The sequence below is a fragment of the Podarcis raffonei genome, chromosome 2 (assembly GCF_027172205.1).
Source record: "Podarcis raffonei isolate rPodRaf1 chromosome 2, rPodRaf1.pri, whole genome shotgun sequence".
NCBI classification, from domain to species: domain Eukaryota; kingdom Metazoa; phylum Chordata; class Lepidosauria; order Squamata; family Lacertidae; genus Podarcis; species Podarcis raffonei.
In genome coordinates this window covers 119,064,841-119,084,012 of record NC_070603.1, presented here as the reverse complement: position 1 = coordinate 119,084,012, position 19,172 = coordinate 119,064,841, and the positions used below count along the sequence as shown (strand labels likewise).

Below are 19,172 nucleotides of genomic sequence, written 5' to 3'. Positions count from 1 at the left end.
TCAAGATAGCCTGCCAATAAATTAACACAAGGCCAAGATTATGATTTTCTGGCCAACAAGAGTATAAATGGTGCTTAGATCAGCAAGCTACAGAACAAACTTGCTCATTTAGGTACCTTTATTGAAAGCCTCTCTTGGAAGTGTCATATGGAGGCAGTGAAAGTCAAAGCACAGGAAACTACTGTGGCACAGAAAACTGAAAAGAAATATTGGCATGAATATGTCTTAAATGTACAGCTTTGGTCCTTTAAATAGCAAGTGTGCAAGTAATGGGGCTGGATATGTCTTAGTCCCAGTTAAGAGTGTTAAGACTGTCAAATTTGCAGTCAAGAGAAAAGGACATTCTGTGGCAGCCCTTCAGGTTCCCTAGGAAGGGAAACTTACAATTTAAGGATGATCCATTCAAAGTCTCCCACTTCCCCTCCCAGGAGAAGACAACCTTTCCCCGTCGCCCCTTTCTTCCCCCCAGGAGGGACGTGGCTCCATCCCTTTTGCGCCTCTTCCTCCTGGCATCCCTCTCCCTCTCACCCCCCAATTCCGCCCCTTGACCTGGAGACTCCCCCCAGTTACCCGCCTCCAGCGCCTCTCCGAGGACGGATAGACGCAGCCGCGCCAAGCAGCTGCCCCCACTTCCACCGGAACAGGAAGCGGAAGCTCCTCCTCTCCCGCCAGCCTTCCGTTCCGCTCTAGGAACGGCAGCCCTGTCGCTGCTGTTAACCGTTTCGGAGCCTCTTGGTTGCTCCGTGCAGAGAGCGAGCAGAGGCTCCCACTTGTTCTCTTGGACTCCGAAGCAACAAAAGGGCAAAAATAATGTTTAGAAATAAAACTTCGTATTCCAAAAAACGCATCGCCTATTTTTTTATGTGTTGAGGTGTGTGTGCACATCTGAAGGCAATCCTGTTTAGGAAAGCTTTTAATTTTGATGTTTTATCGTGTTTTTAATATTCTGTTGGGGAAAACCCAGCCATGTGGGCGGGGTATAAAGAAAGGATGATGATGATGGTGATGATGATGATGATGCACGGCTCCAGCCAGCAGAGGGCAGGTGCAGAGACTGGCAGATCGCCTGGGGAAAATGCACTTTGCACTTTCCTAGGAATCCCACCAAAGCTCCTCCTCTTCCTCGCTCCTTCCCGCCCTTTCTCACTCTCTCTCTTTTTATGCCAGATCCATGGCGTAGGCATGAAATCTGCAGCCGTCCTTGCAAATACAAATAAACTGTAAGTAAGGAGCCTTCCTCCCCCTTTTCCAATAGGGCCTCGGCGCGTTTTATTTGACATTTCAAGCAACGCTAGATGCGCGGGAAACTGGGTGGATGCCGCTTCCAAAATTAAAACTCGGCTGCAAACCACCAACCAGCCAAGGAAAATATATTGAGTTCAGACCATCGGTTAACCGTTCACCTCGCTCAGCGTTGCCTGCGCGGACTGGCAGCGGCTCTCCGGGATTTCCGTGTGTGTGTTTGTCTGCCCCCTTTTTGCATGCAAAGTGTGTCCCTCTGCCCATGATCTGTGGTCTCTTCAGTTGCAAACGAAGCGAGATTCCCTCGGGGTTCAAAAGGGCGAGCTGCTTCAGTAGAAGCGAAGGAAGCTGACTTGCACCCCTTGGCTCAACTAGTATTGGCTGCACTGGCTGGCAGGGGCTGGCCGGGGAAAGGAGGCAGCCGCTGATATCCCAAACCCCCATTCAGCCCCAAGGGGAGGTGTGAGGAGTGCAGAGTGCCTTTGAATGCAAAGGAGGAAGGGAATGCAGAGCAGGAGAGGGGGCTTTGGAGTGGAAGAAAAATTCCCTATTTAGAGGGATAATTCCTCTTGATACCTTGACCTCCTTCAATTCCCTATTAGAGGGATAATTCCTCTTCATACCTTGGCTGCCGCCTTCTTCTTCTTCTTCTTCTTCTTCTTCTTCTTCTTCTGCCGCCTTCTTCTTCTGCCTTCTTCTTCTTCTTCTTCTTTTTGCCCTGTTGTTGTTGTAGTAGTAGTTATTCATTGGGTGAAGGCTTGAATTTGCTTTTAGAGGTGCTACCTGACTGGATTTAAGAAAAGAAGCTTAAAAAACTAAAGCCATCTCCAAGGTCTCTTTCCTCCCCTCCACCTCGCCTTCCGCTGCAGAGACTAGCAGGAAAGGCTAAAAATAACTTTCTTCTTTGTCGAAAAATATTAAAAAATTGTCCAGTAGCACCTTAGAGACCAACAACCAGCTAAGTTTGTTATTTGGTCTCTAAGGTGCTACTGGACAATTATGATTTCCCCCCGACTACGTCAGACCAACACGGCTAACTACCTGAATCTTTCTTCTTTGTGTGAACAGAACTTTGTTTTGGGAACAGCCAACTTGACAGAAGAATTGTTTCAAAACAAAAAGAGATAGAGGGGGAGCGGAAGGCGTCGGGTTTTTTTTTGTAAGAAGAGAGAAAATAAAGATAAGAGAAAGAGTGACATAGTGGATATAGGAAAAATTATATATGAGAAAGAATAAAATTTGAAAAAAAGGAATGCCAGCAGGCAGTGGCTTTAAGTGAAAAATTATGCCCTTATTAATACAAACATCCAGAAATCCCAAAGGGGCTGCAAGGTTGTAGCTCTCAGACATGATATTTTATACCCCCTGAACTAACATATATTCATAAGCTAACCGGTCACATAATTAGAACACCTTTTCCCACAACAGTCACAACCTACCCATATGATTTCCAACCAACCAGGAATTATTATTACTATTAATTAGATTTGTATACCGCCCTATAACCGCAGGTCTCAGAGCAGAATCCATTAGCTGTTCTTACAAACCCACGCTAACTTCTCATTAAGCTAATGTGCTGTTACCTATTTTTCAGTGTCCTGTTTATTATTTACTATATTCAATTAGATGCATGCCAATATTGCTTTCAATATCTGTGAATAATATAGCAGTCATACTCGTGTCCTAAGCAGTTTTCGTGCAGTGAGGAAAGGGGAGAAAACTGAATTAAGGGAGGCAGCTAATTAGCCTTTATCCCTAACACGATCTTTAGTTTCTGGTTCAAACTCCTGATGTGGTGTTTTATTTTGTTTTTAAATCCTATGCAGTGGATGAGCAGGAGAGAGAGAATTATCAGGAGCTGCTTCTTTGGGAAGGAGCAAGTATAACATGAAGAGACAAATATTTAAAAATCAGCAGGAATGAAAAGAGAAGTGGAAGAAATTATGAGCTGCTTGAGGTGTTGATGCCCCTGAAGTCCTGCAGCTGCAAGAAGTTTTTGAATTGAACAGAAGGGAAGAATATCCAGTCTTGGGGGAAATATTGAAATATAAATTAAATAGACACTGCAGAACCCACAGAAGGGAGAAGACCATATAAATGAGGAGGAGCTTCAGTTGCAGTCCTGCCCTAAGGATAAGAGATTCCACACCTGGAAGAATGCTTATAAACGCATGAGTGGTACAAAGAGTTTCAGTTGTAGTGAAAACCATACTTCACATCAAACTGTAGAGTAAGGGAAGAAACTGGAATATTTACTTCCTTTTTAAAATCTTGAACTCCTATGATACCCACCTTTTCATTTTCCCCATAGTAGCCGATTTCTGACAGTCTTCTGAAGTGACATTGTGGAAAAACAGGTTGGAAGAGAAATGGCTGGCAAGAAAGGGGGTCGAAAGAGGAATGTGGGAAACCAGAGAAATAAAACCTCTGCTTCTCAGAGCACCAACGTCCGCAAACTCCCTGTTCCACAAGACCACAAGAGAAGAAGGGAAAAGTGCCCAGACTGTGGGAAGACATTCACATCTAAATCACATTTAAACAGACACTACAAAATCCACACAAGGGGGGAGATCTATAAATGCGAGGAGTGTGGAAAGAGCTTCAGTGAAAGGCAAGACCTTACTTCACATCAGAGAACTCACAGAGTTGAGAAGCGATATGAATGTGTGGAGTGTGGAAAGAGCTTCAGTTGTATCAAAATCCTCATTATACATCAAAGAACTCACACAGGGGAGAAGCCATATCACTGTGTGGAGTGTGGAAAGAGATTCAGTCAAACAAGAGACCTTACCATCCATCAAAGAATCCACACAGGGGAGAAGCCATATGATTGTATAGAATGTGGGAAGAGCTTCAGAGATGCTGGAAAATTTGCGGTGCACCTAAGAACCCACACAGGGCTGAAGCCATATGAATGTATGGAGTGTGGAAAACGCTTCGCTCAGAGTGGAGCCCTTAACGTACATCAGAGAACCCACACAGGTGAGAAACCATATGAATGCCTGGTGTGTGGAAAGTGCTTCTGTCAGAAAGGAGCCCTTACTGTCCATGAAAGAAGCCACACTGGGGAGAAACCATATGAATGCATGGAGTGTGGGAAAAGCTTCAGTCAACAAGCACACCTCATTTTCCATCAGAGAACACACAAGGGGGAGAAACCATATAAATGTAAGGAATGTGGAAAGAGCTTCTCTTGTACTTCAGTACTCAACAAACATCAAACAATCCACACAGCGTCGAGGCCCTTTGAATGTGTGGAGTGTGGAAAGAAGTTCAGAAACAGGAGCTATCTAACTAGACATTTAAAAATACACAGAGGGCTAAAACCATATAAATGTTTGGAATGTGGAAAGAATTTCGGCCATAGCATTAGCCTTGTTCTCCATCAAAGAATCCATACAGGGGAGAAACCATATAAATGTATGGAGTGTGGAAAGAACTTCCGTTACAGTGGAAGCCTTAGTTCCCATCAAATCAGTCATACAGGGGAGAAGCCATATGGGTGTGTAGAATGTGGAAGGAGGTTCAAATATAGCTCAAATCTTTTCCAGCATAAAATGGCTCATGCAGGTTTGAAGCCATATGAATGCGATAAGTGTGGGAAAAGCTTCAGCCAGAGACACCTCCTTACTGTACATCAAAGAAGCCACACAGGGGAGAAACCTTTTGAATGCACGCACTGTGGAAAGAGCTTCAGTAGGAAACGCTATCTTATTATACATCTAAGAATCCACACAGGGGAGAAACCATATAAATGTGTTGAGTGTGGAAGGAGCTTTACCGTTGGCAGTTCTCTTTCTCTTCATGAAAGAACCCACACAGGGGAGAAGCCATATAAATGTGAGGAGTGTGGAAAGAGCTTCACTATAAAAGGAAACCTAACTACGCACAAAAGAATCCACACAGGCGTGAAACCATTTAAATGTGTGGAATGTGGAAGGTGCTTCGGTTGTAGCGGAAGCCTTAAGAAGCATCAAAGAATCCACACAGGAGTGAAGCCATATAAATGTGAGGAGTGTGGAAAGAGCTTCAGCCAAACAGGAAGTCTTACTACCCATCAAAGAACCCATACAGGGGCGATGCCGTATGAATGCAAGGAGTGTGGAAAGAGCTTTTGTCTTAAATCACTTCTTGTTCAACATCAAAGAACCCACACAGGGGAAAAGCCATTTAAATGTGAGGAGTGTGGAAAGAGCTTCACTATAAAAGGAAACCTAACTGCACACAAAAGAATCCACACAGGCGTGAAACCATTTAAATGTGTGGAATGTGGAAGGTGCTTCGGTTGCAGCGGAAGCCTTAAGAAGCATCAAAGAATCCACACAGGAGTGAAGCCATATAAATGTGAGGAGTGTGGAAAGAGCTTCAGCCAAACAGGAGGTCTTACTAAGCATCAAAGAACCCATACAGGGGCGATGCCATATGAATGCAAGGAGTGTGGAAAGAGCTTTCGTCTTAAATCAAATCTTGCTCAACATCAAAGAAACCACTAAGGGGAGAAACTATTTACACAAGTGTGTGATTAAATCCTTTTCTTAATAAGGCCTCTTTTTAAAAAATGTACTTTTATTGAAGCTTTAAAGAAGAGATACAAAGATTAGTATCAAATACAAAATATCTTTTTAAAATACAAAAAGGCAAAAGAGAGAAAGAAGAAGGGAGGGATTCCAATTCCTTCTTTGTCAGCTATATATAAACAATTATTCAAAATTTTCACTCCAAAATTATACTTTCCATAAACCTGTATATTGTCCAATCTCCAAACCTAGATATCACAAGTTCATTCCCCCCACCCACAAAAATCCCATAAGGGGTTTCCAATAATTATTAAATAAGAATGATTTTTCTGTGATTAAGCACGTCAGCTTTGCTATCTCAGCCAAGTCCAGCAATTTCCACAACACTTCCTCCATAGCAGGTAATGTTAAATCTTTCCATCTTTCTGCATAATAAAAGTCTTGCTGCTATAATCATGTAGTCAAATAATCGTCCACAATCATTTTCTAATTGCATATCCATTAGTCCTGGAAGGAAATGGTCTTGCTTCAGTTGAACATTAACTTCTAAAATCTTCTGCATCAATTTATATATTTGTATTTCTTAGCGTTTTTACATTTTGTTAGGGGGGGAACTAGGAGACCAAGTCTTACAGCAACGTTTTGATACTAGGCTGAAAATGGTCGATACAGATGTAATTGTGTTGAAAGAGATTCCCCTGAAGATATTGCATAAGTGAAATGACTAATTATTTTTACAGGTAAATTGAAGCAGAAAAGAATCTAGCTTAGATGGGACATACCAGAGGGAGTAATTTTTATTTTGAAGCAACAAAGATTTATGGACAAATTTAAATCTGAAATTGAATAAACACAAATACAAAAGAGACAGTACATGATGGGGCCAGAAAATCACAGCAATCACAACAGAAGGTGGAGATTTGAAGATACAAAATTAGGTGATAAAGGAATGGACTAAATAACTTGCTTAGCTAGGGATATTTCATAATTTGAAGGGGGAAAATTGCATGTAGAATTGTTTACAAGGAACAAAGGGGAAAGGGTATAAACTATTTGAATAAAAAAGAACCTAGGTGAGGAATAGCAGGACTGAAGAAAAGAAAGTGAGTTGTTTTATATATACATTCTCAGCTCTGTCGATACTTTCTGATGAACAAGGTATGTATGTTGGACAAACTTTGGTTGTAGACCTCCATACCCCAAATGAAGAAAAAACAGCATTTTATAAATGTGTTGCTTTACTTTGGTTATCTAAAACACTGGTTATTGAGGTTGATAAAGGTGACATATTACCATAGATTTCTTCAGATCACAATCCAGTTATAGTGACTTTTAAAAAGAAAAAATGGTTTCTTTAGATGGTGACTCATTGAAATGTAGCTGCAACAGGAAAAGGACTGCAAACAGAAGCTAAAATAATTCTTTGAGAATAATTCAGGTAAGGACATAGGGATACAAATGGTTGTGGATGCAAGCAAACCTTTTGTACAGCACAATTCTTTACTCGAAAGAGACAGGAAAAAAGTACAAATAATTCTGCCTGAGATTAGACAAGAGGGGAAATAGTTGGAATGTTCTACAACTTAGACAAATATTACTTGGCAAATTAAGATGCTGCAAAGACAGTTTTCTATGCTTGCAATGTCTATCTTGCAGAAATGATATTGAATTGTGCTATACATATTTTTTTATTTGCTAATAAACTGGGCAATGTTTGGTGTATAAGCTGTGGAAGGAGAGAGGAAAGCTATATTAAAAATGCAAGAAGGAAATGCTGTAATAACAGATAAGACAAATATGAAAAAAGCATTCCATCAATATTATTCTAAGTTGTATAAAGGTTGATTTCTTTTTTTGAAAAAAGAAGAAGATGAATACTTACAGAGACAGCATTTACCAAAAGTTTCAATTTCTCGAAGACACATTGTTAATGGTCATATAACTATTATGGAATTATCTGAGGCCATCAAGAAGGAAAAGCGCCAGATCAGCTATTGGCTTATTATAAATGTTTTGAAGATGAGCTTTCACAACCTTTGCAACGGACTACGAACAATATTTTACAGAGTGGTAAGGTACCAGATAGTTGGAGAGAGGCCAACATTACACTTATACCTAAAGAGGCTAATTTTTGTTGTTGTTTAGTTGTGTCCGACTCTTCGTGGCCCCCTGGACCAGAGCATGCCAGGCCCTCCTGTCTTCCACTGCCTCCCGCAGTTTGGTCACACTCATGCTGGTAGCTTCGAGAACACTGTCCAACCATCTTGTCCTCTGTCGTCCCCTTCTCCTTGTGCCCTCCATCTTTCCCAACATCAGGGTTTCTTTTATATGCCTGTTTTTGTCCATGGAGTTTTCTTGGCAGGGATACTGGAGTGGCTTGCCGGTTCCTGCTCCAGGTGGATCACGTTTAGTCCCAATGCCCCACTATGACCTGTCCGTCTTGGGTGGCCCTGCATGGCATAGCTCATAGCTTCTCTTGAGTTATTCAAGCCCCTTCGCCACGACAAGGCAGTGATCCATGAAGGAGAAGAGGCTCATTAAATGGATAAAATTGATTCATACATCACAGACAGCCCAGATAATTGTTAATGGAGAATTGACAAAACCCAGCGAGATACAAAAGGACTAGACAAGGCTGGCTGTTTTCCCTGTTCCTTTTCATTTTGGTCTTGGAAGTTTTGCTTAGACACATTAGGCAAGATGAGAAAATGATAGAGATAAAGATTTAAAATGGAACTTTTAAGCTACAGACCTTTGCTGATGCCCGTTATGCAGTGACAGACTGGCTTCAATACCACCAATTAAAAGTAAATGTTAAAATTAGATAGGCAAAATGGTTTTATGAACCAGAGTTCACAATTTGAAAGCGATCTGATACAAAAGGCGGATAAAAAGACTTCTGGTAAAGACCAAAGAAAGCATGTTGTTGCAAAAATGTATCAGCATTTGTTGAAATCTGAAATTCAAGAAGTTAAGTAAGGCATGCATGATTAAATGGGGGGAAAATGGTTATAATATACAGATGGAACAGTGGCAACATGTGGACCAAAGGGTGAAAATTTACATTGTATTCTGATCTTAAAAGAGAAATTTTATGAAATGAGGTTCTGTTGGTATTTCAAACCTGTGAAATAATTTGGAAGGTAGAAAGGATTCCAAATGTTTGTTGGAAGTTTGAAAAATAAGAAGGGACATTTTACTGTGCTTGGTGGACATGCAAAAAAGCTTAATAAGACTACTTTGAGCCAATTTGGTGACCCTGCGGGGCCGTTGTGTTCAAGTCCGCAACAGAGGGGGTTTGGAGAGGCTATCCTGGGCTTTCCTCCATCACAGAAGTGACCTCAAACACACTGTTATACTGCAGGGGACCCAGCAGCAGAAATCTTTTTGAGACAAAATTATTGGGAGGAGGGTTGCTGGGGGTGCAGGTTTGCATAGGGGGCTCAAAACCTTGTGGAGTTGCCATGCTTGTAATTAAGAAATGTCCACTTGTTATTAATAAAATTTTGAGAGATGCTAGGGGGAAGTATCCAGTGCTTTTTTTCTAGGGAGACGCAGGGGTATGCATACCCTTAAACATTTTGTGAATCTAAGTTTGGCCTTATTGAGGGGCAGTATTTCAATATGAGAGGGACGTGGGTGGTGCTATGGGTTAAACCACAGAGCCTAGGACTTGCTGATCAGAAGGTCCGCAGTTCGAATCCCCGCGACTTGCTTGGTCCCTGCTCCTGCCAACCTAGCAGCTCTGGTTCGCCAGAAGCGGCTTAGCCATGCTGGCCACATGACCCGGAAGCTGTACGCTGGCTCCCTCGGCCAATAAAGTGAGGGGTCCCTTTACCTTTATTTCAGCTCATCAGAAATACTTCATGTCAATGGCCATAATTTCACATTTAAAAAGAAAAACCAAAAAGCTCCACCTCTTTTGTGTAGGAATGCTCCTGCACCAAACAGCTGTATTAAAAATAAATTTTAGAAATTGCTGTTGCAGGGAGAGGGGAAGCAGGAGTGTTTTAATAATAATTTATAATAATAATTTATTTTTTTCTATTTCTATTATTTATTATTTTTATGCGAGTGTCTCAAAACCCTTGCCTGGCTTGAAACTACACACATATTTTTCAAATATTTGACTTCCCTTTTGAGCAAATCTAGCACATCACAAAACATGTATTTAAAAAAACAATTTTCTAAAAATTTGCATGTGTGCAGCGAAACAAATTCCCACAACGGACCTAGGTTTCCTGGCTTACAGCAGCCCTGACACCTTCATTTTTGCTCCTCCGTGCAAATCTGATATACAGGTAACTAGAAGTGCAATCCACTAAAATGAATGGTCCGGACTGAACCAGAGATCCCCCACCGCGGGCTGCACAATCCCGGACTCCCTGCTGCCTAGAGATTGCGATTGTTTCACTGATGATTTGTTACAATTATTCTATATGATCGATGCTGCATTTGGGATGTTCTACTATGTTCTCTCGTTGTTCAGTGCTTGTAAGCAGCTTTGGGATCCGTTTGAATTGGAAAGTGGCCTAGAAATATAATCCAATCCAATGAATGAAATCCACCCCAAGGGAGCTTTGAATGGAAGGCGGAGGGAAGCAGGAGCCGATCTCTCTGTACAGGGCGAATCCTCCCGGAAGCGAGAGCGCGGCGCCACCTGCAGGACGGGAGCCGCCACGACAAGCCAGAAGGTAATAATGGCAACATTCCGCTCTTCTTACCCCTCCCCTCCCAATCAGCGCGGAGCAGCTGGGCGTTCTTAGTCCTCCCTTCGCGGTGGCTACTGGGAGTCGTAGTTCCCTTCCGCCACCGGGACGGCGAGATTCCGCGGCAGCCGCGCTCGGCGGCACTGGCTTTCCCGTCATGCCTTGGGGCGAGAGCGAGAGAGGCGCGGAAGGCGGCGGCGGAGAAGGACGGCGGCCGAGCGGCGCTTGAGGTGGGCGCAGCGGGGGGGGGGCTGAGGTTTCTGGAGGCCGCAAAGGGGGCCTCGGGGGCCGCTCGGGGGATGATGAGGGAGGTGGGGGGAGGGGAGGGAGGAAAACCCCGTCGCTGAATCGGACCAGTGGTCCAGCCAGCTCAGTATTGCCTGCACGGGCTGGCAGCAGCTCTGCCAGGGCTCTTCCCGGCCCAACTGGGGACCTTCTGCATGCCGAGCAGGTGTTCTGCCCGTGAGCCTCCTCCCTTCCCCCGAAGCGTAGGAATCCGCCTCCCACTGAATCTTGCAAAGGAGGCGACTGGAATCGCGCGAGGATGGGGATATGGAGGTTTCCACAAAGCTCCCTGCGCAGCCCCAGTCCATTGTTCAGAGCAACAGTGTTGCCCACACAGAATGGCAGCGGCCCTCCCCGATGGCAGGCACAGGGTCTTCTTCCCCAGCAAAACCTGGAGGTGAACCCAGGACCTTCTGCATGCAAAGCAGGTGCTCTCCCACGGACACACTGCCCTTCCCAAGATGCCCAGGTGTCTTGATTTATCTGGTTAAATAAATAAAAGGCCTCGGTCCAGTATATCTGGGTTTTTTTTAAAAAAAGATATTTATTAAAGTTTTCAAAATGTTACAAAAAGAAAAAAGAAAAAATACAAAGTAAAAACAGTTAAAAACAATTCAATCTTTCCCTGTCTTATCTTTCATTTGCTTGTTCCCCAGACCTCCTCGCACCTCCCTTTTTTGTATTCCAGTTCAATTAGTTGGTTCAGCAAATCCTTTCCCTCTTTATTTTTATCCTAATCTTTCATCTTAATATATTATAACTTTAAATTATCGCCTGTTAACAATCCATTTTTGCACATTCCTTTATAACATTACTGCTAAAAACCACTTAACTTCAATCCAACATCATTCTAACATTCATTAATTTTACAGTATTTCTGTAGATAGTCTTTAAATTTCTTCCAATCTTCTTCCACCAACTCTTCTCCCTGGTCTCGGATTCTGCCAGTCATTTCCGCCAGTTCCATATAGTCCATCACCTTCATCTGCCATTCTTCCAGGGTGGGTAGATCTTATGTCTTCCAATACTTTGCAATAAGTATTCTTGCTGCTGTTGTGGCATACATAAAGAAAGTTCTATCCTTCTTTGGCACCAATTGGCCGACCATGCCCAGGAGAAAGGCCTCTGGTTTCTTCAGGAAGGTATATTTAAATACCTTTTTCATTTCATTATATATCATCTCCCAGAAAGCCTTAATCCTTGGGCACGTCCACCAAAGGTGAAAGAATGTACCTTCAGTTTCTTTACATTTCCAACATTATTATTGGGGAAATGATAGATTTTTGCAAGCTTGACTGGTGTCATGTACCACCTGTATATCATTTTCATAATATTCTCTCTTAAGGCATTACATGCCGTAAACTTCATACCTGTGGTCCATAACTGTTCCCAGTCAGCCATCATAATGTTATGTCCAACATCTTGTGCCCATTTAATCATAGCAGATTTCACCGTTTCATCCTGAGTATTCCATTTCAGCAGCAGGTTATACATCCTTGACAGAGTCTTAGTTTTGGGATCTAACAGTTCTGTTTCCAATTTTGATTTTCCCATCTGGAATCCAATTTTCTTGTCCAAATTGTATGCCTCCATTTGATAATAATGAAGCCAATCTCACACTTTGTTTTTTAGTTTTTCAAAACTCTGCAATTTCAATTTATCTCCCTCTTGTTCCAAAATTTCCCAATATTTCGGCCATTTCGCCTCCATATTGAGCTTTTTCTGAGCCTTCGCTTCCATCGGTGACAACCACCTTGGGGTTTTATTTTCAAGTAGGTCCTTATATCTTATCCAGACATTAAACAATGCTTTCCTGACAATATGGTTTTTAAATGCTTTATGTGCTTTGACCTTATCATACCATAAATATGCATGCCATCCAAATACATTATTAAAACCTTCTAAATCCAAGATGTCTGTGTTTTCAAGAAGCAGCCATTCTTTCAACCAGCAGAAAGCTACTGATTCATAATAAAGTTTAAGGTCTGGCATATCTGAAGGAGCGTCTCTACCCCCACTGTTCTGCCCGGACACTGAGGTCCAGCTCTGAGGGCCTTCTGGCGGTTCCCTCCCTGCGAGAAGTGAGGTTACAGGGAACCAGGCAGAGGGCCTTCTCGGTAGTGGCGCCCTCCCTGTGGAACACCCTCCCACCAGATGTCAGAGAGAACAAGAACTACCAGACTTTTAGAAGACATCTGAAGGCAGCCCTGTTTAGGGAAGCTTTTAATGTTTGATGTATTACAGTATTTTAATATTTTTGTGGAAGCCAACCAGAGTGGCTGGGGAGGCCCAGCCAGATTGGCGGGGTATAAATAATAAATTATTATTCTTATTATTAAGGGGAGAGGCCTGGGTGAGGATGGTACTCATCTGCCGTAGGAGTGGACTTTAAAGAAAGCCAGAGTGTTTTCATTGTGGTGGCTTTTTTCTGCCCCTTTTTACCGCTCTACAGTATCTGTCTTGGGATGCAGCAATCTGCGAGAGGAAGGCTCCTCCTTTTCCAGCTTTCAAGGTCCTGTGATCTTTGCGAAGGTGGCTGTGCACTTTTCCACAGACGAGGAGCGGGCTCTCCTTTATCCAGGCCAGAGGGCCCTGCACAAGGAAGCTATGGAGGAGAATTATGGAAATCTGGATTCTGTAGGTAAGGCTCATTCTTTTTCTTGGCTGAGTTACTGAAAGCAGGGAATATTGGTGGGGGTTTTAAAAATTACCTGTATGAAGCCCCTCCTGCGGCCATGACACATCCTTTCTGACTCAGGATTTAGAAAACCATGGGGTAGGGGGAAAAGGGTAATTTATTGTCCATTGCATTCCAGACCACCCTGGCCTTTCTGTGTAACAAAGGATCAGAGTGGTCCAAAATGGATTGAACAATAAATTGTTCCTCTATGCTTTCTTTAAAACCCGTTTCCCAGTTGTTTAGGGTCCCCTGTTTTATTTGCACTACAGTCACTCCCTACCCCCTCTGCCTGTCTGAAGGATTGCCAGAAGCCCACAATTTCTCTTGCTTTCAGAGACTGCCTGTCACCTTTGATTCTGTCTTGTTTGTAAGTTTTGCTTCCTCCAGGAAATGCTTCTTCTTACACGCCCCCCCCCGCCTTCCTTTAACATAGGTTCCCTGCTGTAAGAAATCCCTTCATTCAGCCTGTTCTTGAAGGTTTCCTGACCCCCAGACCTACCTCCCTTACCAACCCCTTCTAATTCTGTTTTCCTTCCCCTCTGGGGTAAAACCAGTGTGTTGTAGTGTCTGGCTAGCCCAGGCTTCCTCAACCTCAGCCCACCAGATGTTTTGGGACTACAATTCCCATTATCCCTGACCACTAGTCCTGTGTGCTAGGGATCATGGGAGTTGTCGGTTTCAAGCCTTAGTCAGAGGAATTGGCCACCCTCCAGGTGCCCGGCTTGAATCCTTGTTGACCTCCCTGTCTGCGACTCCCGGCAAGATAAGGCGAGATCTCAATCGGCGATCCTCCTCAACGTGAGAAGAACACACCACTCCTCCCCTACCATCCCCAGGGAGGGGAGAGAGACAGACAGAAATGTATTTACATGCTTTTATTCCTGTCTTTCCAGCAGTACAGAGAAACGTGACTGCTCTCTCTCATCACCAACAACAGAGAGAGAAAAACTCCTCCCATGTACTTCCAGTACAGATCAAGTGACACTCTGAGCTAACATCCGGTGCTCAGTACACTGAATAGACTGTCCTTTGTTCCCACGGTACAGTCCCATACATCAACATCCTGTTTGGCTTTCAGCCACCTGGAGCACTCAGCTGCATTGCTCCTTTTTCGTAACAAGTTGTAGTTCCAAAACATCTGGTGGGCTGAGGCTGCCTATGCCTGGACTAGAACCCAGGAGACCCAAGGTTCAAATCACCACTCGGCCAGGAAACTCACTAGAATGAGTTTCTTGGGATTGGCTCTCATCACAGGGTTGTTGGGGTTAATTGAGGTTGGGAAGAGCCGAGTATGGCACCTGGAACGCCTTGGAGAAAAAGGTGACGACAAATGCAATAAATAAACTGTAAATCTTCCACCAGACTTCCCCTCTGCCATTCTCTGTCTCACACGGCTCTCTCTTCCCCCTCTTCCTCTTCTCTCCTTCACCCTCTGTATTTTTCTCTTGCTGAATCTCTACATTTCACCCTCTGATTCTAGCTCCCCTCTACTTGTTTTCTCTTAGTTGTGGCACCCTTGGAAAGTGGAACCAGCTGCTATTTTATTTTCCTGCTGTGAATATTTCTTAGTTATGACGGCATTGCCAGGGAGAAGCTCTCTTCCTGTTGGGTAGTCAATCTTGCTTGCAGCTGCAGAGCCAGACCTGAGACCCAATGCTGTTTTAATACAGGCAATCCTTGTTTTCCATGGGGATTACGTTCTAGGTCTCCATATACGTTGGCATAAAGTGTTTTGCCTCCCCCGTTCTGCTGTTTTCAGGTCACTTCCTGGTTTGGGATGTGCACAATTGTGTGTAAATTGGTCGTTACCTGTACAGTGGTACCTCAGGTTACATACCCTTCAGGTTACATACGCTTCAGGTTACACACGCTTCAGGTTACAGTCTCCACTAACCCAGAAATAGTACCTCGGGTTAAGAACTTTGCTTCAGGATGAGAACAGAAATTGTGCTCCGGTGGCGCGGCGGCAGCAGGAGGCTCCATTAGCTAAAGTGGTGCTTCAGGTTAAGAACAGTTTCAGGTTAAGAACGGACCTCTGGAACGAATTAAGTTCTAAATCCGAGGTACCACTGTAGTAGTGAGTCATGAGAAGACTTCATCCAAGCAGTTACCAGTTAACACTCCTTGCAGCAACCGACCAACTGACAAAACTGCCTGCCACATAGAGGCAGTTATTCCTCTCTCAGAATGTTGGACTTGATTGACAGCTATATATCCCACAAGGCTGAGGTCCCCCAACCGTGTTGTATATGGAATAAATGTCCTTCAACCGTTGGGTCTCCAGCTGTCATTGGACTGCAGCTCCCTCTTGTCTATTTGCTAACCCTCTGGTCCATCAACATCTGTGGGGCAAGACAGGAAGCTAGAGGTTAAGAACTTTGCTTCAGGATGAGAACAGAAATCGTGCAGCAGTGGTGCAGCAGCAGCAGGAATCCCCATTAGCTAAAGTGCTTCAGGTTAAGAACAGTTTCAGGTTAAGAATGGACCTCTGGAACGAATTAAGTACTTAACCTGAGGTACCACTGTATATTGCAGGATCTGCCTCCCCACCGTCATTCCCATTCTGTTATTCACACAGTAAACGGCTGGGATTGTTCCCTAATTTGGGAAGCTGCTTCTCCCTGATCAGGTTTCCCTTTGTATTTCTGCAGGTGATGGGAGGGAGAGCAACAAAGAGGACGAGCAGCAGAGAATGAAAACCGAAGCAGAAGAGAATTTGAGGGAGAAAGCTGTTGTTCCAGAAGGCACCGGCTTCAGTGAAATTGTGATGCCGGAAGGATGTCACACAGGAAAGAAACAGGCAAAAATTCCCCGAGGTACCAGACCCCTAACTAGGATATCAGGCCTTAGGAATCTTAGAAGATTGCATGAAGGGGAGAAACCATTTAAATGTTCAGAATGTGGAAGGAGCTTCAACTACAGGAAACATCTCATTGTGCATGAAAGAATCCACACCGGTGAGAAACCATATAAATGCTCCGAGTGTGGAAAGAGCTTCACTCAGAGCAGTACCCTTTTTAATCATCGAAGGATCCATACAGGAGAGAAGCCGTTTGAATGCTCAGAGTGTGGAAAGAGCTTCACTAGCAGCAGCAGTCTTTCATACCACCACCGAGTCCACACTGAAGAGAAACCTTACAAATGTTTTCATTGCGAAAAGAACTTCAGCCAGAGGAGTGAGCTTCATTCTCATCAGAGAATCCACACAGGGGAGAAACCTTATAAATGCTCAGAGTGTGGGAAGAGTTTTACTCACAGCAGTAGCCTTTCTTATCATCAAAGGGCTCATAAAGGAGAAAAACCATATAAATGTTCTGAGTGTGGGAAGAGTTTCTGTCAGAGCAGTGGCCTCATCTCTCATCAAAGAATCCACACAGAAGAAAAACCATACAAATGCTCAGTGTGTGGAAAGAACTTCACTCATAACAATAGCCTTTGTAAACATAAAAGAATCCATACAGGAGAGAAACCGTATACATGCTCAGAGTGTGGAAAGAGCTTCACTAATAGTAGTAGCCTTTCTTATCATGAAAGAACCCACACAGGAGAGAAGCCGTATAAATGTTTTCATTGTGGAAAGAGCTTCAGCCAGAGCAATCACCTCCTTTCTCATCAAATAATCCATACAAGAGAAAAACTGTATAAATGCTCAGAGTGTGGAAAGAGCTTTACTCATAGCAGTAGCCTTTCTTACCATCAAAAAATGCATACAGGAGAAAAACCTTTTAAATGTTCTGAGTGTGGAAAGAGTTTTTTTCAGAGCTATGGCCTTCTTTATCATCAAAGAATCCACACTGGAGGAAAACCATATAAATGCCTGGTGTGTGGCAAAAACTTCAGTCATAGCAGTAGTCTTTCTAGTCATCAGAGACTCCACACAGGAGAGAAACCGTATAAATGCTCAGAGTGTGGAAAGAGCTTCACTAATACTAGCAGCCTTTCTTACCATCAAAAAATTCATATAGGAGAGAAACCATTTAGATGTTGTGAGTGTGGAAAGAGTTTCTGTCAGAGCTATGACCTGCTTAATCATCAAAGAATCCACACTGGAGTGAAACCGTATATATGCTCAGTGTGTGGCAAGAACTTCACTCATAGCAGTAGCCTGTCTAATCATCAGAGACTCCATACAGGCGAGAAACCATTTAAATGTTCAGAATGTGGGAAAAGCTTTAGTCACAACAGTAACCTTACTTACCATCAAAATACTCATTCAAGTGAAAAAATATTTAAATGTTCAGAGTGTGGAAAGAGCTTCAGTTGTCGCCAAACCTTAGCAATACACTACAGACTACATACAGGAGAGAAAGCATTTACATGTTCAGAGTGTGGAAAGAGCTTCAACCAGAAGACTCACCTCACTAACCATCAAAGGACCCATACGGGAGAGAAACCATATAAATGCTTAGACTGTGGGAAGAGCTTCAGCCGAAGCAATACCCTCTCTAATCATCAGAGGCTCCATACGGGAGAGAAACCATATAAATGCTTGGAGTGTGGAAAGAGCTTTGCTCAGAGCAGTGGCCTTTCTTCCCATCAAAGAATCCACGCAGGAGAGAAATCACATAAATGCTTAGAGTGTGGGAAGACCTTCACTAATAGTGTTAGCCTTTCTTATCATCAGAGAATCCACACGGAAGAGAAATCGTATACATCAGGGGTGGAGATCCTTTTGGGCTCTGGGAGCCAGATCATTATCTGGCCCCACCAAGAGGGCCAAACGGGACAGGTGGGTGGAACAAACCACCTGTCAATTGCATGATGTCATAGTGACATCGCATGATTGGCAGGTGGCTTGCTGCACTCGCCAGTCAAAATCCCTTGCAGTGTTCCCTGGTGGCCATCAGCCAGACATTTGGGAGCCGTGCAGACGCTTGCAAAATGAAATAGTCCCCATGCACCAATTGCTAGGCGGAGGGTTACATCCTGTTTTGGCTGCGCTTGCCCATTCCATAACGGGGACAGGCCTGTGCAACCAAGGCAGAATTGAATCCTGCTTTCCCGCCCATCGGCTTATGTCAAGGGCTGGTGTGCTTGGCTGAAATGAAGGAGAAGGACCTGGTTGGAACATGGTGTGCATAGTGGATCACCCGTGGGACTCGGATCAGGACCCTGGTTCGCCCATAAACGGGCACCTAAAAATGTGCAGCCTACTTTGACTATTAGCCATCTAAGATTTAGTCCACAAAAGCTGACCATGCCACAGTCAATCTCAAGACTCAATATTTTTCTTCTTGTTTAAAAAAATAAATGTGGAATCCAAGTGCACACTGAATTTTGCTGTAGCAAAAGAGGGCAGGAGGACTGGGTTGTTTCTCTTGTGGTGTGTAAAGATGTATAGGTTTTGCTACCTGTTACATGCACTGATAGCGATGTGAAAAATGAAAAAGTAAAACAGAAATGTTACTAGTTATTTGACAGAAAGTACTCAAGTGATGTTTTGCTGTCTTTGCCCAGGATTTCCTTCTGTTGAATATTTCACAGGAATGGTTTCCTCTTTTTGATCCTGGAAATAACATCTAAGCCTGGTGTCCAAACATAGTTATTTTCCAAGGTTTCAGGCAGGAGACATTGCCAGCCCTACTTGAAAAGACCAGGGGCTGAACCTGAGTCCATCTGCAGAGAAATCAGTTGCTCTCTATAGCCTCTCTCCAAAGGACTCTGCCTTACACAGTATCAGACCACTGATCTATCTAGCTCCATAGTGACTACACTGGCTGGCAGCAGCACTCCAAGGTT

At 43.6% G+C, this 19,172-nt stretch overlaps 1 protein-coding gene across 1 annotated transcript; it reads left to right on the top strand.

Annotated features, from left to right (window-relative positions):
- Positions 1 to 1,039: 1,039 nt before the first annotated feature.
- Positions 1,040 to 18,582, top strand: LOC128409304 (zinc finger protein 208-like). The gene is made up of 3 exons (XM_053379656.1): positions 1,040 to 1,220; positions 3,069 to 5,484; positions 16,307 to 18,582. Exons 2-3 carry the CDS (start codon positions 3,612 to 3,614, stop codon positions 18,193 to 18,195), a joined length of 3,762 nt encoding a protein of 1,253 aa, XP_053235631.1. The 5' UTR covers positions 1,040 to 1,220; positions 3,069 to 3,611; the 3' UTR covers positions 18,196 to 18,582.
- Positions 18,583 to 19,172: the final 590 nt, after the last annotated feature.

Coding starts and splice junctions, on each gene's coding strand:
- LOC128409304 (XM_053379656.1), top strand. CDS start 3,612: ATGGCTGGCAAGAAAGGGGGTCGAAAGAGGAATGTGGGAAACCAGAGA. Junction 5,485..16,306: donor ACACAAAAGAATCCACACAG/GCGTGAAACCAT, acceptor GATTGCATGAAG/GGGAGAAACCATTTAAATGT.